The sequence below is a fragment of the Lytechinus variegatus genome, chromosome 1 (assembly GCF_018143015.1).
Source record: "Lytechinus variegatus isolate NC3 chromosome 1, Lvar_3.0, whole genome shotgun sequence".
Classification (NCBI taxonomy): domain Eukaryota; kingdom Metazoa; phylum Echinodermata; class Echinoidea; order Temnopleuroida; family Toxopneustidae; genus Lytechinus; species Lytechinus variegatus.
Genome location: NC_054740.1, coordinates 6,711,371 through 6,736,853, shown reverse-complemented (window position 1 = coordinate 6,736,853; position 25,483 = coordinate 6,711,371). Strand labels below are relative to the sequence as shown.

General features: G+C 34.9%; 1 protein-coding gene across 3 annotated transcripts in view; it reads left to right on the top strand.

The window, feature by feature from the left end:
- LOC121415967 (cGMP-dependent 3',5'-cyclic phosphodiesterase-like) overlaps positions 1 to 25,483 on the top strand; it is a 107,194-nt gene that overhangs the window by 26,243 nt on the left and 55,468 nt on the right. Inside the window, exons 1-3 of one of the 3 annotated variants that reach the window (XM_041609418.1) lie at positions 8,704 to 8,970; positions 13,868 to 14,029; positions 23,735 to 23,809. In XM_041609418.1, the coding sequence (XP_041465352.1) occupies positions 8,956 to 8,970; positions 13,868 to 14,029; positions 23,735 to 23,809 (252 nt within the window). In that variant the 5' untranslated portion in view covers positions 8,704 to 8,955. Of the gene's footprint in view, positions 1 to 8,703; positions 8,971 to 13,867; positions 14,030 to 23,734; positions 23,810 to 25,483 lie in introns of those variants that run through there. The other 2 variants (XM_041609492.1, XM_041609567.1) reach the window with 2 other exon arrangements.

Below are 25,483 nucleotides of genomic sequence, written 5' to 3'. Positions count from 1 at the left end.
AATGGGGAAATTGGTTTGTGTGTTGGGGGGGGGGGTGTGGGTAGATGAAGGTCATTTTGGGGATATCAGCTCTCTGGATTCTTTGTTCATCACAATTTTCTGTCTTCCTTGTACATGTATTTTTCCATCCAGTGATATCAATTTTTGATGTCTGCTCTGAGAAAAAAGTATATCCCATAGGATAACCACCTCTTATCCTCCCACTGTGCATTAGTATCTTTTATTGGTGGTGGTGGTGGGGGGGGGGATGACAGGAGTGGGAGGTTATTGGGTGGGGTGGCCATGAATTGAGTGGGAAGATAGATAATTTGAAAGTTACTTTCATATTATTCCAACAGATATCTACTGATTGAATGCATTGTAGAAAAGTGCATAAAAGAATTTACGAAACCTTGCTAGAGAAAGATTTCTGAAAAATAAGTGATTGTATGTGGCTCTTGAGTTATTATTTTGGTCAACACTTCCTTTTCCTTTTACCATATCAGTAAGAAAGGAAGAATCCCTACACTCTTAAAACAAATCAGTCAAATAAACTAGACCAGTAGTCAGCTGGGTGCAACTGATATGTCTAGTCACACTTCTGACATATATTCTAGTCAGAAATAACTCAATTTCTAGTAAAATACGACTAGAAAATAGTCAAATATGACTAGAATAACAGTTGCACCCAGCTGACCCTATAAACCAGTTAACTAGTAATTTTTGACTGATTTGTTTTTAGAGTGTAGGATGCATGGATGACATCATATATTCAAAGAGACTTGATAATTCACAATAAACAAGTGTATTGACTATGGATTAAACCTAGGAATTGAGAGGTAAAATTCAACTAAGAAGCTTTCATTTCTATATGATTCAGCTTCACAAACATCTCTTTAAAAATCAGTTTTGTTATGATGTTGCTTTTACATACAATGCTGAACCGGTACATTCATTTTTAATGAGGCAGTAATAAAGATTTAGGTAAAAGTTTGATATATTTTTTTGAAATATTGCATTTCTCAGTGATATATTTTGTAAACAAATAACATATTCCTTCATGACAAAAAAAAATCAGGAAAACAGTCTGATTGGGAACCACAAATTGTACATCTTTCATTTCTTGAAAGGTCAAATTTTAATGAATTTGATGAATTTGGAAAGAGTGAATTCATTTTTCCCCCCGCCAACATGACAGGTGCACATTTTACATGAAAGAAAAGAAACATGAAATTACCAAACTCACAAGGCTTTATTTATAGTAGGTTCCATTTAACTTACAAGAGCATAATGTAAAACTTGAGAAATAATGCAGCATTATATCTCATTCACTAACTGTTTAATCATACTCTTTTGTCGGTTCTAAAATCAATTTTTTCTTCACTTTAATTTGACTTGTTTTTGTTGCTTAACATGGCCAACTAAGTCCTAAAAATATTTATTATAATTGATAATCCAAATTATTTGTAATCTTCATTCATGGCTGGTTGGTCCTTCCCATTGCCATGGTATGAGATGTCTGCACTGGTAGTGCGAAACAACTTTCTGTACTTTGCATCACCAAGAAATTTCCAAAGATTCAGCGCTTTCTGGAAATATGTTCACATTTGCATGTTTGAAGATGCTAGCTAGTCGATGCCAAATTTAGAACATGTTTGAAGGTGCAAATGTTCATAGGCTTAGTTGCACCAGGAAGGTGCACAGTTCTACACAGGTCTGTAAAGGTGTTCTTTTACATGGACCTGACCAATTGTAGGCGGACGAAGGGAGACGAATGGGAAAAATGGATGTGAATTAAATGAATTTAAACAAAATTTCTGTCAAATCATGCGATCAGTAACTATTGTCAAATTTTATCAACGAACGGTAAGCGAAAGGTAAATATGAAATGCGAAGGATATCAATGTCTCGGTTCACCTCTGAGTAAATTGCAACCGAAGGCGAACGAAGGGTTAATATAACCCAATAAGACGAACGAACAGTTAGCAATGGTGTGAAATGGCATGCGATTAGAAACGAAGCCGAGGGAATAGATTGGGCGTTCTTGTATTTGTGTCATCGTGTTGCTTCGTTAAGGGTTCTTTCGAGATTGATCCACTTTGGCAAGAGCGCGATGGAGGACTATGGGTGACAATAACACATGAACGACGAACGAACGATTACCACAGACTAAATAAGAGATGTGAGTTCAAACAGATGACCAACAATTTTTCAATTCGTTGGGAAATTTTAAACATGTTCAAAATTCGAATTTGAATTATCGCACCTGTTAGTTCATAAGGTGTACGACCCCAAACATGGAGGGTAAATATGATTGTCTATCAGTTACCATTGAAAACAATTTTTTTTTAAATGCATTTCGCCAGCCATCGCAAGGCATATTTCAGGCAATTTGGTTAGGTATGAGGGGGCCTTTACAAGTGTGTCATTAGTAAAAGATGCAAAGTTGAACCAATGGTTCTTAGAGTGCACAGGCTTTGCTTGAGATTATCCATATGATCGTTTGTAAAGGAGATATCGTTTGTATGGAGATATCGCTTTGTATTTTTATCAAAATGCAGAATTGAACAACAAAACAAAACAGATTGATTACTTGCAGACATATATTTATAAAAAGCTCTTATTTGTCACCATATAAACTGCAAATGTCGGAACTATGAAATAAAATCATTATTTCAGTGAAAGTAAGGAAATCTATTTAAGTTTGAATTTTAGTCTGACATGGATAAGTCATTACAAAAAGATAATGTTAAAACTTCATAGAAGACCTTAGCTATGTAAAGTACCCCCCCTCTCCTGTGCAAGGAATGCTCCCCAGGGAGTGGAAATTGTGCACTTTTCGTGCTTGATTGAAATGAATCCAATGACCGGGGTAATAATATGCTGTAACGCACTTTGGGTAACCAATTCTGGGGAAAGCGCTATATACACTCTAAATTACAGGGATTTAAAATAAGTCCAGATGGACTGTAGTTAGGGACCAATCGATTTTTGGATTTAGTTTTAATCCTAAAGACTCAAATTTAAATCTCAAATGATTTAAATTTAAACCTTTTGAGATTAAAAAAATGAATCTTAAGGATTCAAACTAAATCCGGAATTCGATTGGTCCCTAACTACAGTCCATGTGGACTTATTTCAAATCCTTGTAATTTAGAGTGTATAAAAATTGGTTATTATTATTATTATTATTATTATCGAACCAATGCTTTTCCTGGATTTCTGCAGTTTTATTATCTCTATTATCTGTTTGTTCTCGTTGACTACTGATAGAACGTTAGATTCCTCTGACTTTGTAGGAAGACTGGATGTTCCCTTATTGTATCGGTATCATTTGGAAGATAATGTTTGTCATCAGAGCTGTTTTGATAAAGAAACAAATCTTCATCCTCCGGGCTTTAATGCTATTTATTTTCTAGTTTGTATGGGAATACAGGAAAAGTCATGGGATATGTTGTGTAGATTTGCTTTACAGAAGGCATGCTTTTCAGAATGCAGAATAATTTATTGGCAACTCACTTATGACTTAGGGTAATGTAAATGCACCTTCAGAGAGAATATTTCTGGAAATATAAAACTGGCTTTCATGTGATGAAAAAAAAAACCCTTTTCTGGAATTAAATTTTGAATTTTACATGCTAAATTATGAAACAGTGACCAGGGCCCTAAATACTAAAATAGTTGAGCATGAAAAGGTACCTGAGATAATCGTTGGTGATTAATTATTGTGTGATTATCATTTACATTACAATTGGTTGCACTTCAGTTTTATGCAGTGCAGTTTGCCGATGGAATATTTATTAAAGAAAAATTCAAATGAAATTAAAATCATTCAAATGAAATCAAACTCTAGTGCGCATGTTATTTTTCTAGATGTTTCATTTACATGGCTTTTATGTGCCATCACAGACAACTAGATTGATGTTAGAATGTTTGAATATTGGAGCGTTGAATTCTACCACAATGGAGTATTCCATGCTGCAAAGTCAGTTGCTCCATGGGAAGATTGTGATCATGGAAATGAGAGCGATTATTAACCTGGATCCTTCTCTTCAAACAATGTGGCCAGTTTGCACATCTTATATATGAAGATGAGAGAGAGAATAAGAAGACTTGAAATATCCAGAACAAGACAATGGTCACGTCCCATAGGAGAGTCTCTCTTCCCCTGTTAGGGTATGATGATTGTCAGCCAATCTCATTCTCTTAGTCCCAGATATTATGGAATATGTTGTGCTTTAGTGCTGTATCTGTGTTGCAGCAGTCTTCACCTTTTTCCTTTAATTATGCTTATGTCATAAGTTTTATAAGTACATAATGATTCTAATAAATAAAAGTTTATACTTACATGTATGTATTTGTATGAGATCATAGAATAAACATTGTCTTCTTTTGTTAATCTATTAATGTTTTATTAAGGGCTTTATACTTTTCAATATCCTTACATAATATGATGATTTTAATCAATAGAAATTCATAAATTTGTACCTCCAGAGATGGTTTTCATAATATCTGTTGCTCAGCTAGTGAAATCTTTATTGTTATTGTACTTCAGTCCTTTTCTTTTTTTTTCAAATATTTTGAAATGACATGGATTATAATATTGATAACAGGTATAACTCCTTAGAATAGACAAGGATGATTATGCGTTTCTATGTAATCGATAGCTTACTGCAAAAATAGCGAGGCTGTCTTGGAAATTGTACAAGGACTGAACTCCTATTAGGTACTTAAGGCTTCGCTCAATCAGCCAGAGTTTTAAAATAACTATGCTATCTGATCTGGCAAACTACATGCATCTCGGTCAGAATGATCCCAAAGATTATATGTAATGAAGACACTATTAGCGGGTTATTTCATCGGTTTATCTCTAGATCAGAATCACAAGTCGACTTTGGTGCTTAGCAAAATAATGGGTCCTTTGGCAAATTATCCAAATCAATCACTAGTCCTGAAAATTTGATTTCAATTCTTCAGCATCGAGCCCCTGACCATGCAAATCCATCTTTTGAAGACTACCCTGTGAACTTGTGCTATGGCTACAAAGTTGACATTTATTCACATTTCCATAATACATCTAACCCTAATGCACTCGGCGGCGGCAATATTCCTAATGAAGTCTAGCAAGTGAAGACTAGCACACCTGTGCTCTATGTCAGTGATAGGGTGGAGGAAACCTTAGATGGTGTTTTGAAGAGCTGGTTGTAGAGCGCTCAAGATGCGCTCCATAAGAGGCTAGTAAAGAGTTTCAAAATTGTGATGAAGAAGCTGGAGAGGGTAGCGACCCTGAATAATAACTGTCACAAATCCATGTCCTCTTGAGGAGCCCAATGCTCTCATTTAGAAGGAAGGAAAAAAGAAAGTCTCTGATTTCTTCTTATGTGGTACAGACTGTATCAAGATGGCAAAGGAAAGCTATGAGAGAAACATCTGGAATCGGAAGGATGTGGATGTAGATGTATCTGTTGATGATGATGATTCATAGACCTCTATGCTTTTATACTTTAGCATTATTAAAATAGTTTTGGGGATTCAAGTACTAAGTCATATTGAACTATATTTACTAATGCTCAGGCCCCCCCCCCCTCCCACCCCAAAAAAATCAAAGAATACTTTTTCACTGGTTAAAATAGGATATGAGTGTGACTTGCGGTAAAACACCACACCATCTTCACATATCTTGAATCAATGGTTGTCAAGTTTCAGTCACATTCAGGTTTTTTTTTATCTATTAAAACTATCGACTGAAAAGCTTTTTACTTATTTTGATTTTTTCTCTTTATAATGCTCAAAACTTTTTGTTTTCTCTTTTCTTTCAAAAACTTACATTGAAACAATAGTACTCTATGGATATATTAATCATTTGGTGAAAAGAAAGTTAAGGATATTTTACAGATGCAAATTTATGCAATATAGGATGAGAACTACACATGGAGGGCATTTTACTGTTTAAGCATATGGAAAACAAGACTTCAAATGGCAAGATAAAGAAAGCATAGAGAATCGATTTGAGAGGAGTAAGATTTCATTTCCAGAGCGAGAGAAAAAACTAATTATGCATATCATGGTTGCTATCCAAATGGCGGTTTCATCCGTCATTCTGGGCATCTCTTCCTTCCTAGGCTCCATCCCTTGATAAAACAACAACATGCAACTATAGCCTTCAGTCACGACTTACCCGCTATCTCTAATTGTTGTACCTCAGAAGAAAACGTGGAATTATGGCGTAAGGGACACCTTGCCCTGACGTGACCACAAGCGCTTTTCACGATCAGGCAAACTATTGGTAGGGACAAAAATGAAAGCCAATCCCTTGCTAGACCTCTCTAACTCTACCCTCTTATTTTGCTTAGTAGAAGCTCATGTATCACATGGGGAATGATAGCAACCCCACAGAGGATCTTTCGACCCACTTTTCCTGCTTTGCTGCATAGCTGCAGACTGTAGGGGTGATCCAGTCATGTTTTTTTAGATTCCTCTTCCTGATATTATTTTTTCTGTTTTAAACAGTCAGAGTTAAGTCAGTTATCTAAATATGTAATGTAGTCAAATTTGGTTAAGTGACCACTTTTTAAAAAAATGCCACCTGTCTTTAAATGCCCAAATTTTGTTTCCCTTTTAAGTCTTTCTACTTGAATATTAAAGGTCTTTTAATAATAATATTCCGCATTTATATAGCGTTTAACACATCGGAAAGACGTCTCTAAGCGATTTACAGATATATTATTACCCCAGTCATCGGGTCCTTGCATGCCCGCATACAATGTATGCACCTTCTCCACTCCCTGGGGAGCATTCCAACAAGAGTTCCAAGACTCAATTGCTAGGCATACTACATAGGCTTTCGCATCCTACCGGGTACCCATTTAACACCTGGGTGGAGAGTTGCAAATTGTGGACTGACGCCTTGCCAAAGGCGAGAGTAACCACGGCGCTTTTAAGGCCAATTGCTCATAAACACCACTTTTTATGTCTCCACTGGATATTTAAAGACATGTTTCACTGTATCAAAGTGTTTTTGCAGTTGAAGTTGATAAATAAGAGAGGCATTTAGTACTTTGGCATGATAACAGTATGACATGAGAAGTGAAAGAGTTAATAGACTGAGAGCAGGGCTGGCAAGTCCAGCAAACTCCCTGAAAGACTGACAAATTTTCAAGTGATTTTTTTTTTCCCCAAAGCATTCCTACATTGATTTCTTCAATTGGATTGTGTAAGTGTAAATAAGAAAGATCTACCTCGTAAATATACAGTAAATTCTCCCTGAAAGGTGAATATTGAAGTTAGCAACTCTGAGAGGGGATCAAGGGCTTAATTGAATGAAGATTATCTCACTTTATACTGTTCTGTTAAATGGTTTCTTGAATCATAGAAGGAACAAATACCAACCTCAATTCATCCCAAATCTTGCTATTTCTAATTACCATAGAAATTTGCTTGAAGAAACAGGGCAACTTAATCAACAAGGGTGGGATTTAAGATTTTTCATTCAGTATTCTTTTTTAAGGTTTCCAATTCAATCTTACAGTTTACATAATTTTTTGGGGGATTATATGCCTTAAATTATAATGTACAGTGTACTATTCTGGTAGTAACATTTGGGAGAGATTATGAGAACGAAAGCTGTAAGTGTTATGATAATTTAATGGAGAAGAATCTCAAAATAAGTGAATGTAAAGTATGTAATTTCAAAACTTTTTTTGGAATGGATTACATTGCATTTTGAATTGGTTCTTAAGATCAATTCTTTTTTTCATATTGAATTGCAAAATTTAGGGGTCAAATATCATATATATTTGTGAAAATACCGTTCATCAATTCATTTAGATAATCTAAAGCTTTTTATAGGATGAGGATATTAATTCTTAATTTAAGTGTAAAAAAAACAATGAAAAGTGACAGTTAGGTCAAGATTTTTTGGCGGCGCAGCTGTGCGCTATTATTTCAAGCCATACTCATGTGCAGAAAGATTGAGTAGGTGAAGAAAATGTCAAGTAGAAAAAGAAAACCACTTCTTACTGAATTTAAATTTAGGTTGAGGCACTCTGGGACTCATTGTAGGGAGGATCACACATGAATAACAAACCATGAAAGGACTAGGGTTTGAGGAGAGCACTGTCTTTTTGGATTTGAGAGAAACGTTTGATGCCTGTCTACTGATTAACAGACAAAATCGTTGCTGTTTTCTCAATCCAATTTACTAAGGATTTAAAACCTAAATTGGATTGAGAAAGTAATGACTTATCACAATTTCTAATCAGTAGAAAGGAATTTTTAATCATTAGAGTTGTTTCTTTGAAATCAAAGAACTATTGCTCTACCGCATGCATTTTCTTTTTCGGGTTTGAGACATCCATGTTTTATACATGACGTCAGCTGAGATGTTAGGCAGTATGGTTCACGCTTGGAGCATTTCTGTCATTCGATGAAGAGCATTAGGAAAAGTTGATGTGAACATCAAGCCTTGTGTCCAGATGTCCGTTTATTAATTCCCCATCTTCCTTTTAGCGAGAACGGGCATATTCTCTGCGTTCTTCAAACATTGTTGAGCATCTATCCATCGGGGCATGACCGTAAAGGAGGGATTTTGGTAGTGGATCTATTCAATTAGATCTTCAGTGGAGCGGGAGAGTGTTGTGGCGAGGAGGCCAAGAGGAGAACAAGGTCGCTTGTTTTTACACGATCCGGAAAGAGACTCTTCCTTTTCAAGCGGAGCGTTAGCGCATCCCATCCAAGTCTAGATCGTTACGTGAACATGATCATGATTGCATGTCACATTGAAAACATTGTATTGATTCCATTAGATTTCTCCATGAATGCACCGTGTATAGGTTCCAGCTTGTCTGTAGAGTTCATTAAATAATTTTTGCGTCTGCCAGTTCAGGGTTAGGTACATGGTATATAGTGAATGTAGGCCTGTCATCTGATTCAATTTGTCTAACGTGGTTTGAGTGCCGATTCTCAAGGATTCCATACATGGCTTGCCTTAAAGTAAGTATATAGTATTCTCTCTGAATAAAAAACCTTGAAATTCATTTTTCAAACATTCATTACATTACATTATTCAAGTAGCTTACCAGCTGCTGGAAATAAAATACAATTTCTGTTTGTTATTTAAATATTTTCCCACAGTAATATTCATTGACTTAATTATCAGGATGTGTTGAGTCATTGACACACTTGATTCAGAACACCCTAAAAGTAATATGTCAAAATAGATTCATTACAAAAAAGTGCTGTGCATTGATAATCATTTTCTGATTTGCAATATGAGGTTCTTTTATAAAGCAGAAATATTTTGACATACTCTGGTAATTTGCAGTCACGTCGTTGGATGACATGAAGTATGGATATTCATAACATTCTAATTATTAGAACACTCTGTCACAACTTTTCAAATTAATTTGGTATGTGATGGTGGTATTGAATCAACGATGCCATGAACATTGCTTGATCTCAGTGATTTAATATCAATATCTTATTGAATTCTGTACTTAATATGGGGTCATTAGTGATCATCTATGGACCTCAGGTTCATACGCAACAAATCCTGTGTTAAACAAACAAGTCATATTACTCCGGAATTAAATGTACACTGTTAGGTCTACACACATGGGGGCTATTACAACACCTTCTGTTGATACTTAAACACTCTGTAGTGTTATGTTCAAAGTCTAGGGTGTAATTTTAAAATCTCAGTGTGTGCTCCTCTAGGGACACCAACTGTTGTCAGTTTTAACACCCTGATATTACAGTGTAATATGTTAATATCTACCTTAGATGGGGTCATTAGGGATCATGGATAGATACAAGGTTTAGAGTAGGTTAATATCTACAGAAGATTGGGCAAACGATATTCATTGATAGTTCTCAGGTTTCTAGCTGGCTATATCTCTTTCTTGTATTTTATCCTATTTTTTGTATAGAGTTCTGTGGGTGATCGTGTCTGTGTGGGGGAGGGGGGGGGGTCCACTGGTGGTTTGGAGTAATATATTTGTAAACAGGAGGATGTCATCTTGGTTTGAACAAAATAACAACAACAACAAATAAACCATATCTTTTCTGACGTTGGGGGAAAGAATACAGGGGTCATACAATCCATCTAGCACAGAAGCACACTAATCAAAGTTTGACATGAGATTGACATTACAAAGATCAGACAGGTCGAGAATAAGACTGTATCAATTACATTCAATGGATGATGAGTTTGTTATGGTATTGCATTACTGCCTTCTGAATCAAAGCATGTGACAGGGTACACTGTGGGGGGGGGCTTCTGATTTGATGCACATTATGTCTACACGATGGAGACAGATTGACAGTCGAATTCGAAATTCAGAGCATGTTCCCATACATACACATACATGTTGGTCATTACACAGGCATGAGATCGATGGGGAAGAATGTTAATGACGTTCTGATGGAGTCATGTTCCCATTCCCGGTTTGAGTCTAGTGTTATGAGATCCAGATCTACGGTTTCATATTAGAAAGGAAACAGAAGTGGGTCAATTTTTTCAGAATTTTTCATTGAGTAAAAAAGGGGGCTCTATAGCTTTAAAAAAGTACGCAATTGCGTAAATAACGCTAACATAAAGAAAAAAAGGGAGAGGGAAAATAAGGAGAAGGAGAATAAATAGGAAAAGGAGAATGAATATGAAATGGAGGAGGAGAAGAAGAAAGAAGTAGATTTAAAACATGAAGGAGAGAAAAAAGAAGAAAGAGAAGTAGGAGAAGAAGAATGAGAAGAAGAATAAGAAAAAGAAAAAGGAGGAGAAGAAGGAGAATGAGGAGGAGTGTTACCTTAACTCTCTCTTATAGAGGATGAGCCAATCTTCTTTGATACATTGGTATTCATGGGGTATTATATGGCACTCTAAGGTAGTTGTGTTGATGTTCACGTATGGCATGTTGCTCTATCGCAACCATCAAAGTCTTGTTTGCAATTCATCATGTCCAGCGTAGCGTCAATTTACCTCTCCGACACATGTATCTTGGTCATCCAATACTCCCGAGATGTGTGCTTTTGTATAGGAGCGTGTCAAACCTCCTCCTTATTATGGCTGTTCACATTGCTTTGGTTTTCATTCCATTCAGAAATCTGAAAGAAATCAACATCCTATCCAAAATAAACATTTTGTTTGTATTGCTCCCCCTTTTTTCTGCTGATTTTATCTTATTTTCATTCATAAAAAAGAAGAAGTAAAAACATAGAAAGAAAATTATAATCCTCTGCCCCACCCTCTACCAAAAGTCAAAGTGATGCTCAATATTATGCATGTGGGCCATATTGTTTGTATCATAAAACACATTGCCAGGGGGATGTTTCTTGAAACATATTTGAAAATATCAGTTAAAAATTGGCAACTGATGAATCAGTTTAAAGAATGAAACTGATATGTAGGATTCATATTGCCGAAAGCAGACCAGAAAGCAATTGTGATTTTTCAATCAGTTGCAATTCTTACAATTGTTTTTTACATACAATTTAGTTGTAACTGAGTTGAAACACTCCATTGTCAGCACTGATACTCTCTACCCATTCTGTGTCACAAGAACAGAGCGTAGAGAGAGAGAGAGCCATATCTGAAATTACCAAGTAGGAGTTTGAGATGATCCTACGATGTTGCTGTCCAATACTTTTCATATGTATATGGGTCAATCAATCCTCATGGGTGATAGTGACCTGTCAGAACATGGTGTAAGGATACACACCGATAGAGCTCTAGACTTATCTGATTTTGTCATATGGACAGCTGAAAGATTTTTTCAAAGGGGTCATAGAAACTTGAAATATTCCATTTTCTTTCATTTTACGAATCAGACATTATGTTTGCTAAAAACTTCTATTTAAAAAAAAATAATGCATTAAGTAAATTTACAAATTATTCATTATTTTGTCATTTTTAGATACCTTGTCTTGCTACAAGGGCTCATGTGACATGCATCAGATAAAAATCAACTTTTGCAATTGTTGCAAAAGTTGTTAGTTTTTGGGTAACCATTTTGTGGGGCTCTTTTCCCCTTTTCCTTGAAAATTTAGTTTCATTTTCATGAACCTTGATATTGATAACAAATTTATAAAGACGATACATTGAGGATGTATAATTTGATATAATGACCATTTGTATTGTGTGATTTTTGTACAAAAAAAGACAAACAAGGTACAAGTACTGTCTTGAAGAACAGTATATATAATCTCCCTGGGTTTTCTTACAGAAAGATATTTAATCAGATGCAACTCAAGAAATCAAATGAAATTCATCTTTTTTTGTAAGTGAATCTTTAGGACCTGCATTTGTTTCTCTTTTTTTGGTTGTTTTTTGTTGTTAAAACACTGCAATCTTTCAGCATCAAGGCCCTGTAGTATTCATCCAACTCTATTCCTTCCTGTTCATTGGTTACCTGTACATGACATTATATTATAGTATTGATGAATGACCTGTGCCATGTATTCAATTTGTGCTACCCTGTTGGTAATAATAGAGCGTATCCTTCATCATTAGTTTTAAATTGCTTAAAACCACAAGTTATTGGCGGCTACATAAAGTGAATTAGAGTGGAAGCTCTGGAGCAAATTATACTAAAAATGATCCCTTCTCACATCTGTTGCATTCTAAAGTGTTTTACTGGATTGATGCTGAATTCATCAATTACATTGCTTTGTTAAAATGTCATGCTTATGAAAAGATCTGATCTTTCAGTAAATTTCCTGGCTGGTCCCTCCTAATTGCTCAGTGTAGCCCTCTTATCTATCAACTACACTCCTAAAATGTATATGATTAGTAGGCGATCAAACTCTACAACATTGCATTCATAAATTATGACAATCTGATTTGAAGGGTTCAGTCTAAACTCTAGGGACTCATTTCCTAAAGAGATACAATTATAAACGTAGCTTATTTGGAAACTACCATGGTAACGGTGCTCAGCATCCAATCACAATTAAGCAGTCCTTCACGTTTATAATTTCGTGGAGCTCAATAAATCGCTCTCCTTATTTTTTTGAGGAGCTCAATTGAGCTCCTCAGAATCGCTCTCCGTGAGGAGCCCAAATCAATTCATTACAATACATGTATGATAAATAGTAGATTTTTCTTAACATTGTATATGCAATAGCTGTGTTAGCTAATAATTAATCTGTGGTGAAACTAGGCCTGGGTCACGTCAATACGTTTACAAGATGTCGTAAGCGCTCCTGCTAAAAATAAAAAATAAAATTGCTAAAATTTCACATTTTACATCTTTAAATCCATGAAATGGCCTTCTTTTTTCCATAATTCCTTGAAATGACTTTGATTTAGTTGAAAATATCAGAAAAATTAAGAATATTCACCTCTTTCCTGACTCTGATTTGAACTTACCTCGGTAAATATTGTATTCCCACATGTAAACTTCCATGGTGTTGCCATGAAAATCTACATATGGGACTACATGGGACTGCAATATTTACCGAGTTTCAATTAAAATCAGAGTCGGGAAAGAGATGAATATTCTTCATTTTCTGATAGTTTTCAACTAAATCAAAGTAATTTCAAGGAATTATGGAAAAAAGAAGGCCATTTCATGGATTTAAAGATGTGAAATTTTAGCAATTTTTTTTTCATTATTTTAGGAGCAAGATTTTTTGCTCTCCTTATTTTTTTTTTAGGAGCGCGGTAGGAGCGCCAGCATGATCGCGCTCCTCAAAAATGAAGGTCTGATTAAGGTTTCCATGGTAGTTACCATCTAGGCCAAATATAGTTGTTATCTCTACAGAATGGGCCAAGATATCCTTCATCCTAAAATGAATCTCTGTTTTCCTAAAAGATTCAAAGAATTTACCATCAGAAGTTAATCCAGCTAAAGCAGCCCGATTAAATGTATTTACTTCTTTCTACATGATACAGATTGGTGTGTGTATGCAGCGTCTTCGAGGCGGGGTAGCCATGGGAGGCCCTCAAGGTCAGCATCAGGTCAGTTCTACTGTTCATGATGATGCTATTCTCCAGCTGTGTGCTGACCTACATGATACAGATGCAGCATCTATGCAGCTCAAGGTCATCAGATATGTAAGTCCAACCTTCATAGATATACACCTATCATTAGTTTTGTCAATTCAATACGGTGTCCGATAAGTCTCATGCAGATGTGTGCAGTAAAATACTGGAAGCTGCAAGCATAATGCTAGTAGATGCTATTTCATGCCGACGGAGAGATATTTTTGCTCAAACTTGCATTCTATTATTTTAAAAATAACCAGATGATGCTTAATCTAAATTTACTGTTATCTTCTTATATAAGAAAACACATTCTACCATTTAGCATAATCTTACAGACTAATATTTAATAGACAATTAGATATGACACATTGCGTTGGTATTGTCATTCAACTTTAATCAATCAATCTTACATACAATCAGAGCTCTCAATTTTTTTTACCATGTTTGTACCTTTTGTCTTCTGTTTTTCATTCTTTGATTTCGCTATCTGTTCATTCTTGCATTTTGCTCCTGGCAGTGCAAATTAAAAAGCCCTTTGTATTCTGTGCTTCTTTTAAGTTTCTAACATTTCTGCATCTTGTCTGAACATACTTTTACCATATCAATTATATCCAGGATTTCAATTCTAAATCTTTTGGTACAGTTAGCACCTTTAAGACCCTGTTACATACTATAGGGATCATTCCATGTAAGGTTTTGTCAGTATTTCCACTGAATAAGCTACTACAATTGCATGCATATGATTGGTTGAGAGTAAAAGTATGCGAAAATCACTGACAGAATGTTTTCATCAGGTGTTATTTTTATACCGTCTCAAGGCAAATATTGCAAACATGAATGTTTGATTGGCTGTCTCTTTCATCCTGATCAATGGATTCATGCATTAAACCATAACAAAACCAAATGACTTAATTCCCTCGCTGATCCTCTCCGCTTGTAAGGACGTCATAGCGATTTCCTGCCCAATGGATCAATGGTTGCCAACATTCGCTTGCTGCTTCTCATTCACATATAAACTCTGTACATTGTCGTTGCACCCATAATCGGCAAACTTAAAAAAGGCGAGTGATGTCCCCTGCCGCCACCGTACGCAGGAAGTGTAAAGTGAGCACCGAGTTGCGATCAATCACGGTGTGGCAATTCTGGTCCATTCGCAATCTCTCATAGATGATGGTGCATGGCACAGGTGGCATGATGATTTATTCTATTGAATCTAGAGGTATGAAACGTGAGCGCAGCAATTTGATTTAATCACAAGATTGCTGATAGGGTACACATGGGAGTTAAACATGTTTGTCGTTCACTCTTCCCCCCTCTCTCTCCTCTTTCTCTCTCCCTCTCTTCGTCCAATTTTTCTTTGCAAATAGGAGTCAAATTGAAAGTCATTACCAGGAAACCATTTAGGCATTTGTTTCTCATGAGACAATTCCACTTTGGTCATTTTTTTATATGAGCAATTAAGATTTGCAAGAAATTGGATAGAGTATAATTGATAGCCCTAGCTGAAGTAGCGATTGCATTGTGATATTTGTAGATTTTACTTCTTCTGAATAAAACACTAAAGAGTAAAAAGCAATTCATTTTAGAGTTTACGGGGAGAGGTACTGACATCGCAAAGACCTTGTTCAGTTTATATCACTCTTCTGTTATGCAGACATATTTTTATCAACCTGCTATATTGAAATGAGAATTTTAATTATAAATCTAAATTAAATGGTAATACAATATCATTTAATTGGAATGACATTGACCTGATATTCCAGAGGACTGTTTCATAATTTAAAAAATTTTTTTTTAACTCTACTTCATAATACACTACTGGAGACCATTTTTGTGTAAAATGAGATGCCTCCCAAATTTAATACGAAGGGAGTATAATTTTTTTATAAAATCACCCCAAATTGTTGCTGATTATATTAACTGTCAGGAACCTAGTTTTCGCTCAAGTTTTCGGAAACTTAGTTTTTGGCATATATGCTGAAAGACAGTCTTCAACCTTATCGGCTAACCGAATTGCAGATCAAAATTCTCATTTAAAGATTAAGAAAAAAAAAAAGAATTTGTTTGAAACTTCATTTTCCTCCCTTTGAATTCACCAAGGGCTCTTAACCATTGTTTCTACATTTCTATCAGTCTCCTGAACTGTGCATAGGGTAAAAACCGCAACCTAGATGTTGCAGGTTTGCATATAGTGATTTTACGAACTGGTTTCTACTCACCTGCTCAAACTATGTGCGTAATATGCCTTGGTAATCCATAGTGATTTAACACGCCTCCCTCTCCATTTTCCATCTTACTGATATCATTTTTTCTGATTATGAAGGGGATGGGATACAAAGTGCTTTTTTGTGTTCTATTCGCTTGAAAAGCTCTACGATGGGGAGGGGGCTAAGGTGCAATGTTTCCCCACTGACAGGGTATCTGTTCTAATCTCTAAAGTGCTTTATGGTTTAATCATGATTTCAAGATTGAGTGGTGTGTAGATCAACACCTGTACTGTCCCATCCAATTTACTTCTCTGTTCAATTCTCCCCCAAGCCTATGCTTAGTCAACTATGATTGGCACAAGATGTGCTTGGACAGGTATCTATTGGTGTGAATATGCATTTACACATGTATATTCAGGTATGGTATAGAGCCCCTGTGGAGAATCAGTTGATCATTTTGCCCATGATTTGAAATATTTATATACTTATACATGGATATATATCGATAGGTTTTTTTATTTGTTTTGTTTTGTGCAGAAAATAGTGTTTGGCCATTCTTTTGTATCTCGAAAAAGCATACCTTCTTTTTTTTTGTGACATGGCATGTCCTCCGACATATGCTCCAGTCTTTATATCTCAGAGGGCATAGGATGAGAGTTAGGATTGTAATAGAGTTTTTGGTTCAGAATAATGTGAAGGTAAGGATTAGGGTTTATTTAGTTTTAGAGGTTTGATTTTGTGTTTGGCTAAACATGCAGATATTCCATCAGAGCAATTGTTGCCGGAGAGAATGACATGGCACCTCTTTATTTTATCATCCATTATATATTTTATATTTAATGTTATGACAGTTTAGAGTGTCAATTTCACTATAGCCCTGCTTACATCAATATCATTTTTCCTGAGCGGAGTAGACATGCAATCATATCACACATGCTCATTCAATAGAATGTACTATAGAAACATGGGGGTAATTTCAAGAATATAATTAAGAATGACTCTTAAAACTAATCAGTCAAATTGACCAGACCAGTAGTCAGCTGGGGGCAACTGATTTGACAATCACTGATAATCACATTTGTGACATAAGAAATGACTATGTTCGAGTAAAATACGACTTGAAAACAGTCATATATGACAAGAATAACAGTTGCACCCAGCTGATCCTATTAATTAGTAATTTTGACTGATTTGTTTTTAGAGTGTAGGCCTACCATGTAAGGTCCCATCAGTTTGAAACTTGATTTTTACTCAAGTTCATGGGGTACACCTGTTGATGGGGTTAAACACCTAAATGTATTAAAATAGACGTCAAAATTCCCTTGAAATGTGGCATTAAGTAAGTTTTTGATAAAGGCCTATATCTATTCATATATTTAAAAAAAATTCAAACAACTTGTTTTTATTGGAGATATGTTATGATAATATTCATCCTTTCACCATAATATTTGATATCTTCAGTGACATTGCTGCTGTTAAAATACCAGTTCGGTGGGTTTTGACATAGTGTGACGTCAGAGTGCATCTGCCTTCATTGAAGGAGATTTATTGCATCTTGAATTAGGTTAATTGGGAAGGCCACATCTATCAGCCCATTAAGGGTCTACTATAAACACTAAAGCCCCTTCTGTTATTACACTTGATAGATAGAGAATGGTGTGTATCATACAGGTGGTTCAACTTGAGAATCTTACTGAAACTTTCATTAGAAATACCTGCAGATATTCATAAACCACCTGAAGTGAATGATACATTCCAATGTAAAATCCCATTTAATGTGATTGGCAGATATCTGGTGATGCATTTTCATTAATGTATATGTGATTGAACTAATCAAGGTAATATTGGAAAATGTCTTTTTCAGAGGATTCAAAGTGCTGTTTAAAGGACAAGTCCACCCCAACAATAGATGATTTGAACTAAAGAGAAAAATCCAACAAGCATAACACTGAAAATTTTATCAAATCTGTTGAAAAGTAAGAAAGTTATGAAATCTTAAAGTTTTGCTTAATGTCACAAAACAGTTTTACGCACACCCTGGTCGGTATGCAAATGTGGGGACTATTTCTTTTGTATTTTGCTATATGAAATATGAAATATTCTAATTTCCTCCTCACCTCATTGTAAAGTGAAACAATTAATTCCTCCCTGAACCTGTAGAATCTGCATTGTTTAAAACTATATGGTTTAGTCAAGTTGGTCCTTATTGTCAAATAAAAAAAATGAAATATTGTTAGATAATTCAAACCATAATAAAAATAAAGAAGAAATAGTGAGTGAAGGACATCATCGACTGTCTCATTTGGATGTCACTGAATTGTGCGTATCACTGTTTTGTGAAAAATAAGCGAAACTTTAAATATGTCATAAATTTCTTATTTTACATCCAATTTTGATGAAATTTTTCAGCGTTATTCTAGTTGGATTTTTCTCTAATTTTTTCAAATCAACATTTTTTCTGGGGTGGACTTGACCTTTAAAGCATTGTTGAAATTAATTGGATAGATGTGTTTTCAAAGGCTATAAAGTGTAATCTTTGGAGGGAGTTTGCTTGAAAGGCATGTGTTTGAAAGGAATTGAAGCCAGCCTTTTTTTTTTCATTTGAATATGCCACATCTGAAAGGGGGGGGGGGTCAATGATTTTAGTCTAGACTGTACCACATCTAGATGATTTTGAATCATTTTTAAAGCATGACTCCTTTGGCCATTTCAGTCCTATATGTCTATTTTGAGACTTTTCCACTCGTGTAATGTCATATTTAGTAACCATACTAGTTCAAGCTGCCTTCACGATCGATATCGATTCCAGGACCCAGCATTCAAATTGCACTGGATAATCTTATCATTTCCTGGGATGCATAATTTATGAAATGAAATTCTGTATCCATTTCGGATGAAAAAAAAATCATATGACTATTAACCAGTTCTACAGGAATAACTGGTCAATGTCATTGCAGTCAACTGACACAGAATAACATTAAGAATGTACAGGACAAGCTGTATCATTAGGATATGAGAGACATTCATAGATTAGATAAAAGACAGGGCATGATAATAAAAAAGCTTTGATGTAAGAGTGACTATGACCATGAAGCAAGGGATACGATAATGGGAAATACATTTTCATCGTTGTTGAGACTGCATTTTGCAGAGCGTTTTAGATGAACAGAATGACCTCAATATACCAAGAATGCTGGAATGGTCATGTTATTGATATCATAGTGTTTTCTCAATTCCCGTTATGAATTTGTACCATGTCTTAAAAGCACAGATCTGACAGACTTTAAAATGACATTACATGATGAAATGACAATGCCTGATTTTCATGATTTCAATTTTAACCTTTTTTGTTACACAAATCAAGCAAACATTTTTTTGGGAATGTTTGATCTCGTTCCTCAAATTCATTTTGTTTGAAATTTGAATATTATTCACTTATCTTTAAATTTTATCATATTACAAAACATCAAATATCTCAGAAGATATATGGTTTGTATATTTGGATAATGTGTGGCACAATCTATCAAGTGACACGTTTCCATCTCTCATATAAATCTTTATTTCAGGATGTAGCATCTTTTTTTGTTTTGTTTTGGCCAATCAGCAAATGCAATATTTCACATGTATCACTCATTGTCAAGATATAGAATGTGTTAGTTTACTTTGTGTCTATCATAAAGTCCCCATTTTTCTGCCATACAGAAACAAAATAAACCAAAAAATCATAGCATTACTTAATTTTACAAAATGCAATTTTGAGGACTAACACATTTTGTAAACACTCAAAACATGCTATTTTGATAATATATTTGCTTTTCATTTCTTTATTATACATAACAGGGAAAAGGTGTCCATGCAACAACACAGTATATACTCATCTATGCTTTTAAGAGAGAGAAGGGAATTGCCTCTATGCATTTCTTCATCTTAACAACTGTATTCTAAGCATACGCCCTAATTCCCACATGCCTTTAGATCATGGAGAAATTCACTCCCTTACGATGACAGTTAGATGCTACAGACCTAGTATCATACCATATTCAGACTCCAGTGGCTTTGGCTATATGTATTTATGTGCATTTTAAATTAGGGGGAAACAATTTCATACTCCAAGGAATATTGAAAGGGATTTGCATCCGCGTTGTTATGAGAGAGTTAAAGGAATATCCAATAGCTATGAAATAAATTCAAATGGGGTAGGGGTAACTGACAGTGACATGGGTTGGGTTTCTATCTGTCCAAAGGTTTCTCACTTCATAATGGTGTTTTCCAGCTTTTTCATTCCCTCTCTCTCTCTTTCCCTTCTTTCTTCCTCTCTCTCTCTTCCTCTCTCTTTCTGTATATTTCTCATTCTTCCATCCTCTCTTTCTCTTGATCTATGTTCTTTCTTTTTCTTTTCCCTTTCATGTCTACCACCTCTCTCTTTGAATCTTTTCTCTGTCTCCTCCTCCCCACCCTCCTTTTCTCTTTCTCACTTGCTTTCTTACCAAACTGATGAATGTACCATTTCTCTTGTTTACTTTTTTTGCATTTTGTTATGTATTTTTGCTTTAATGTATTAAAATTTTCATTGTATTTTCATTTTATTTCATGCTTTCTAATGATTCCTCTTGTCTTTCTGGGGTCCGTTGCATAAAACTTTTTACCTGAGAAAACTCAGGTTGTTTTTACCAGAGTTTTTGCCCTGTGTTAAAGTCAATGGCAGAAATCAGACCAACCTTAGTTTTCAGTTTTTACCAGAGTTTGTTTTAAACACTGTATTAACATTATTTTCCCCTTTCCTCTCTTTTCATCGTCTTTTCATCAAGCACTATAAATTTTAAAGGCTTCAAAATATTTAATAATTGATAATTAATAAAATAATTAGTGACCAGATGAACATAAGATTTAGATTTAGACCTGGAAGATTTCAATTTAGAGCTACGGGATTTACATTTGAGGTTTAAGACTTAATCCTTAGGATTAAAAGTAAATCTAATGCTTGGTGGTTGGTCACTTTCCTATGCATCTGGGGGCGTTTCATGAAAGGACCTGTCGGACATTTTATTCGACAAGTACCAGTTCATCCGACAGTTACCATAGGAACAGTGCCCCTCAGCCAATCAGAATCAAGGAAAGATGTCAGATTTGACAACTTGTCAGATGAAAATATTGATTAAACGCTGTTTGAAATGCCTAAAACTTTGAGTGCAACCTTGTCCTTTCCACATTCTCCTCATGAATCTATATCCGTCAATCTTTTTTGCAGGTTGTATATTTTTTATTACCATAATCCATAACTTACACTTCTCCTCCGTCTTTCCTTTCAATCCATATTTTGTTTCTCTTTCCAGTGCTAAACCATTTACTAGGTCAACCCCATGAACTTTTACAGGCAGGACAGTTCCTCTTATGAATCTAAATTGCAGTTTACTTTGGAGCAGCCCTTCATCTTCTGTAGGAATCATATTCCAATGCAATTATAAGAACAGTATTGTTTAAACACAATATCATTCGTTTCAATCTTGATACAATCAAATAATACCTTTACCCTTTATCCTTTTCTTAACCCATTGAACCTGATAGGCCGGAATACCGGCCTTGCAGTAAGTGTGCAAATACCTGATAGGCCAGAATACCAGCTGAAGCCATGTTGTTTAAAAAAACATGGGTTCTAGATGTCAGGTGATCGTTTAAAAATGATGTCATCTTTCTAGTACGTGTAGGATATTTAGTTGATAATTTCAGTCAAGATTGGTATTGATTTCGGAAGGTTTAACCTAAAAAATGGCAAAAATATGCTACTCTACTGCGGAGGCTCATGTGTCATGTGCAGTAATACACGGCAGGTCACATGCTGACTATGGGGAAACTATTGACAAATTTGACTTTAGTCAAAACATTGATTTTTAGCCTAAGACAGTCAATAAAGTTGATATTTCTGTTTGTAGACTAGGTCTACATACAAGATGCTAAAGAACTTCAGCCATGCTGGGCTGGGCTGGGTTCCAGCTGGGGAAAGATGCAGTTGGGCTCGAATCATGGGAGTTTGTGAACTTGGTCGATACGTGCAAATGATTCAGGGTGTGGGTCACGTCCTTTTCAAATGAATCTTATATTGCCTTTTCATTATCATCTTATTCCTGGTAACATAAAAAATAATGATGTCAAAATACAGTCATAATGGGATGATATGAAATTTATTGTATCATATAATGCTAATTGGCATCTTTGACATGTTTAAAGTTATTAAAGTGATTCAGTAATTGTATAATATTGAGTGAAATATAATGATACAAAACATAATGATCAAACTACAACTTGAAAAGAGTTTCAATTTTCATCGTGCTCACTTCTTTGTTGTCATTACAGTAACCACTATGTATTGTATGCATTTGGTTATTTCATATCAGTATTAGATATTAACTGATTGAGGATGTTTGAGGAAAGTATTAATAGTCATGAAATTAAAGGAATAGTTCACCCTGAATATCATTGATTTCTTTCATAAAAGCAGAAAGGCTAGAAAAGGTATTAAGGTTTTGTAAGAAATCCTTAAAAATGTATAACTTTTTGTAGTGTTGATTTTGAAATGTTACATGCAGGCAATTCCCCATTATGTCTTGGTATATAAACTCCTTAAAATGCTATTTCCTTAAAAATTTGAAAATGATTTTATCTTTTGCAATTCATCATCAAACTCATTATTTGCTACATGATTTGATAAGAAAAAGTTTTTCACTTATCATGAACCCTTAATAATTGGAATTAAGAGATAATATATGACATAGACATATTGGGTAGCTGCTCAGATGTGACGATACTAAATCCGAACTTGAGAAAATCTATTCTTTGATGGGTGTCTCTTAACATCACACATACATATAGATGTGTTTCTCTCTCATTTGCCTAGTTTTATGAGAATAATTTGATGAGAGGGTGAACTTTAAACTCCTAAAACAGCTTTGTGATGACTAGAATACGAAGTGTGAAATTGTGGTCTCAAGGAGTGTTACTGATGTTTCAATTTCGACTGTTTTCTGCTATTCATATTCAAGTTGTTGCCAAAAATCGAGTTGTTGCTATGAGCAATAATTTGAGAGAGAAAAGTTAATTGAAAACAAGGCAATTTTTTTTTCTGATCATCATAAAAGTCTAGAAGTTCTTACGTAGTTTAAGCATGCCAAATGTGAAATGAAAAAAATCAATCTGAAAACTGAGTATTCTAAAAAATCAGAAAACACACATAAGCACATGATAATATTTTGATGAATTATAGTTGGGAGGGAGACTTTTCCTCTGACAAATTGGTCTGCCTTTTTATGAAATACTCAGCTCTTACTCAGGTCCTACCAGACAAAATATCTTGTGGAAAATAATTTGCAGTTGAATACATGAACAATTCATGTTCATTTTGTTGGATTCTGTTAATATCCATGTATAATCTATGCAGTTTGAAATAAACCTCAATTTAGTTTTTAAAAAGGATCATTTAGTATTGATTTTGATGATTGGAAGTATGATAAAATGTACGGAAACTTCTTCTATGAATATATTTTCTTCATCTTTCTTTTTCTTTATCTTACAGCTGGAGAAACAAACCAACTCTGAATGCTGTACCCTACTGGTTGTTTCAGAAGATACAAATGAATTATTCTGCCAGGTAAGATAATCCCTCTTTCTTCTTTTATGAACAACCTAACGACCTAATAATAGACCATCAATGATACAGTAGAAGATGTATTGTTATAATAAGAACATCTAGGTTCATTAGAATAAACCAAGGGGGCGGTGTTATACTCTAAATGTGACTTAATATGGCCATTGAATTTACAGTTGTGGTATATGATACATCATCACATTGGTTAGATCATTCTCAGAGGATGCATTCTATCTCATATTCACCAATGACATTACATTTTTAAATAAAAGACTCAAGTCTTTTTGAAACAGCCATTTATGTATGTAGTTACTTTATTGTGTTTAACTTAAAACACTTGCCATAGTCCTTTTGAAACAACCTTATGTGTATGTAGTTGCAGTTTTTTGAAAAGGTTACTTTCAAATTAAAATTTTGGTGATGTGAATATGCAAAAATAACAAAAATCGAACAAATAGGAGTATTTCACCATTGTATCTTGAATGATAATTGGCAGTACTCAATAAACACAGCTTCATACAGGGAAGTTGATTATCTAATCCAAAATTGTCATTAAAACACCTCCCAGTCGGCAGCATTGCAGCAGTTGTGTCGGCATGTTGAAATAGAGAGATTGTTTTGAAGACAAGCTCCTTGCGTACTCCTGCAGACAGCTGAGCATACTAGGTTGTCACACTCGTCTTTACTCACTGACCGATCACTATCACACGTTACGCCGTCCTACTCACACTTTGCGTCTGTCGCTACTAGACAGTATTCACAGCTCCTGGGTCACTCTGCTTCAAGCTATGAATTTGATTTGGTTGAAGATCCGCTGTGTGAGACATGTCAGGAGTGTCTTCACATTATTGTGATGCATTAAGCACAAGTTGTAATTTGAAAAACTGGAATAGGTATCTGATATGAATTACATTTCAAGGAATTATTTATCTCTTTCATTATTGAAATTCTATCATTTCTTTTTTATTTGGTTAATAATTGCTCTCTCCTGCAATCATATGCATATTTTCACGTTTCATCTTTTTTGTATTTTCATTTTCCTTTTATGGCACTCAATGTTTTATCACAGTGGCAAAATTATTTTCTCTCGAGAAATTGTGCCAAGGCGCATTTCTATAAGGATGCACATCGGTTTATGGAGAGGAATAATTGCCATAAGTCCTCTAGAAAGTGTGGACTTCATTTTTCAGTAGAATGCTGAATGCTCAACTGTGTTCCCCTTGATGTCTGCCTAAAAGGGCTGTCTAAAAGGAAAATATAGCATGAAAATTAAAAGGAACATTTCAAACAGGGAAGTTAAAAAGGGATTTATATAACAACGTATCAAGTAGATGTTAAATGCAATACTCTTCGGAAGGCGATGGAAGAATATATTCCTTTCTTGTCAACATAAGTATAGCAATCTTGCTTAAAGGACAAGTCCACCCCAGCAAAAACTTGATTTGAATAAAAGGAGAAAAATTCAAGAAGCATAACACTGAAAATTTCATCAAAATCGGATGTAAAATAAGAAAGTTATAGCATTTTAAAGTTTCGCTTATTTTCAACAAAATTGTAATATGAACGAGCCCGTTACATCCAAATGAGAGAGTTGATGACATCACTCACTATTTCTTTTGTATTTTATTATATGAAATATGAAATATTGTTATTTTCTCGTCATTGTCATGTGAAATG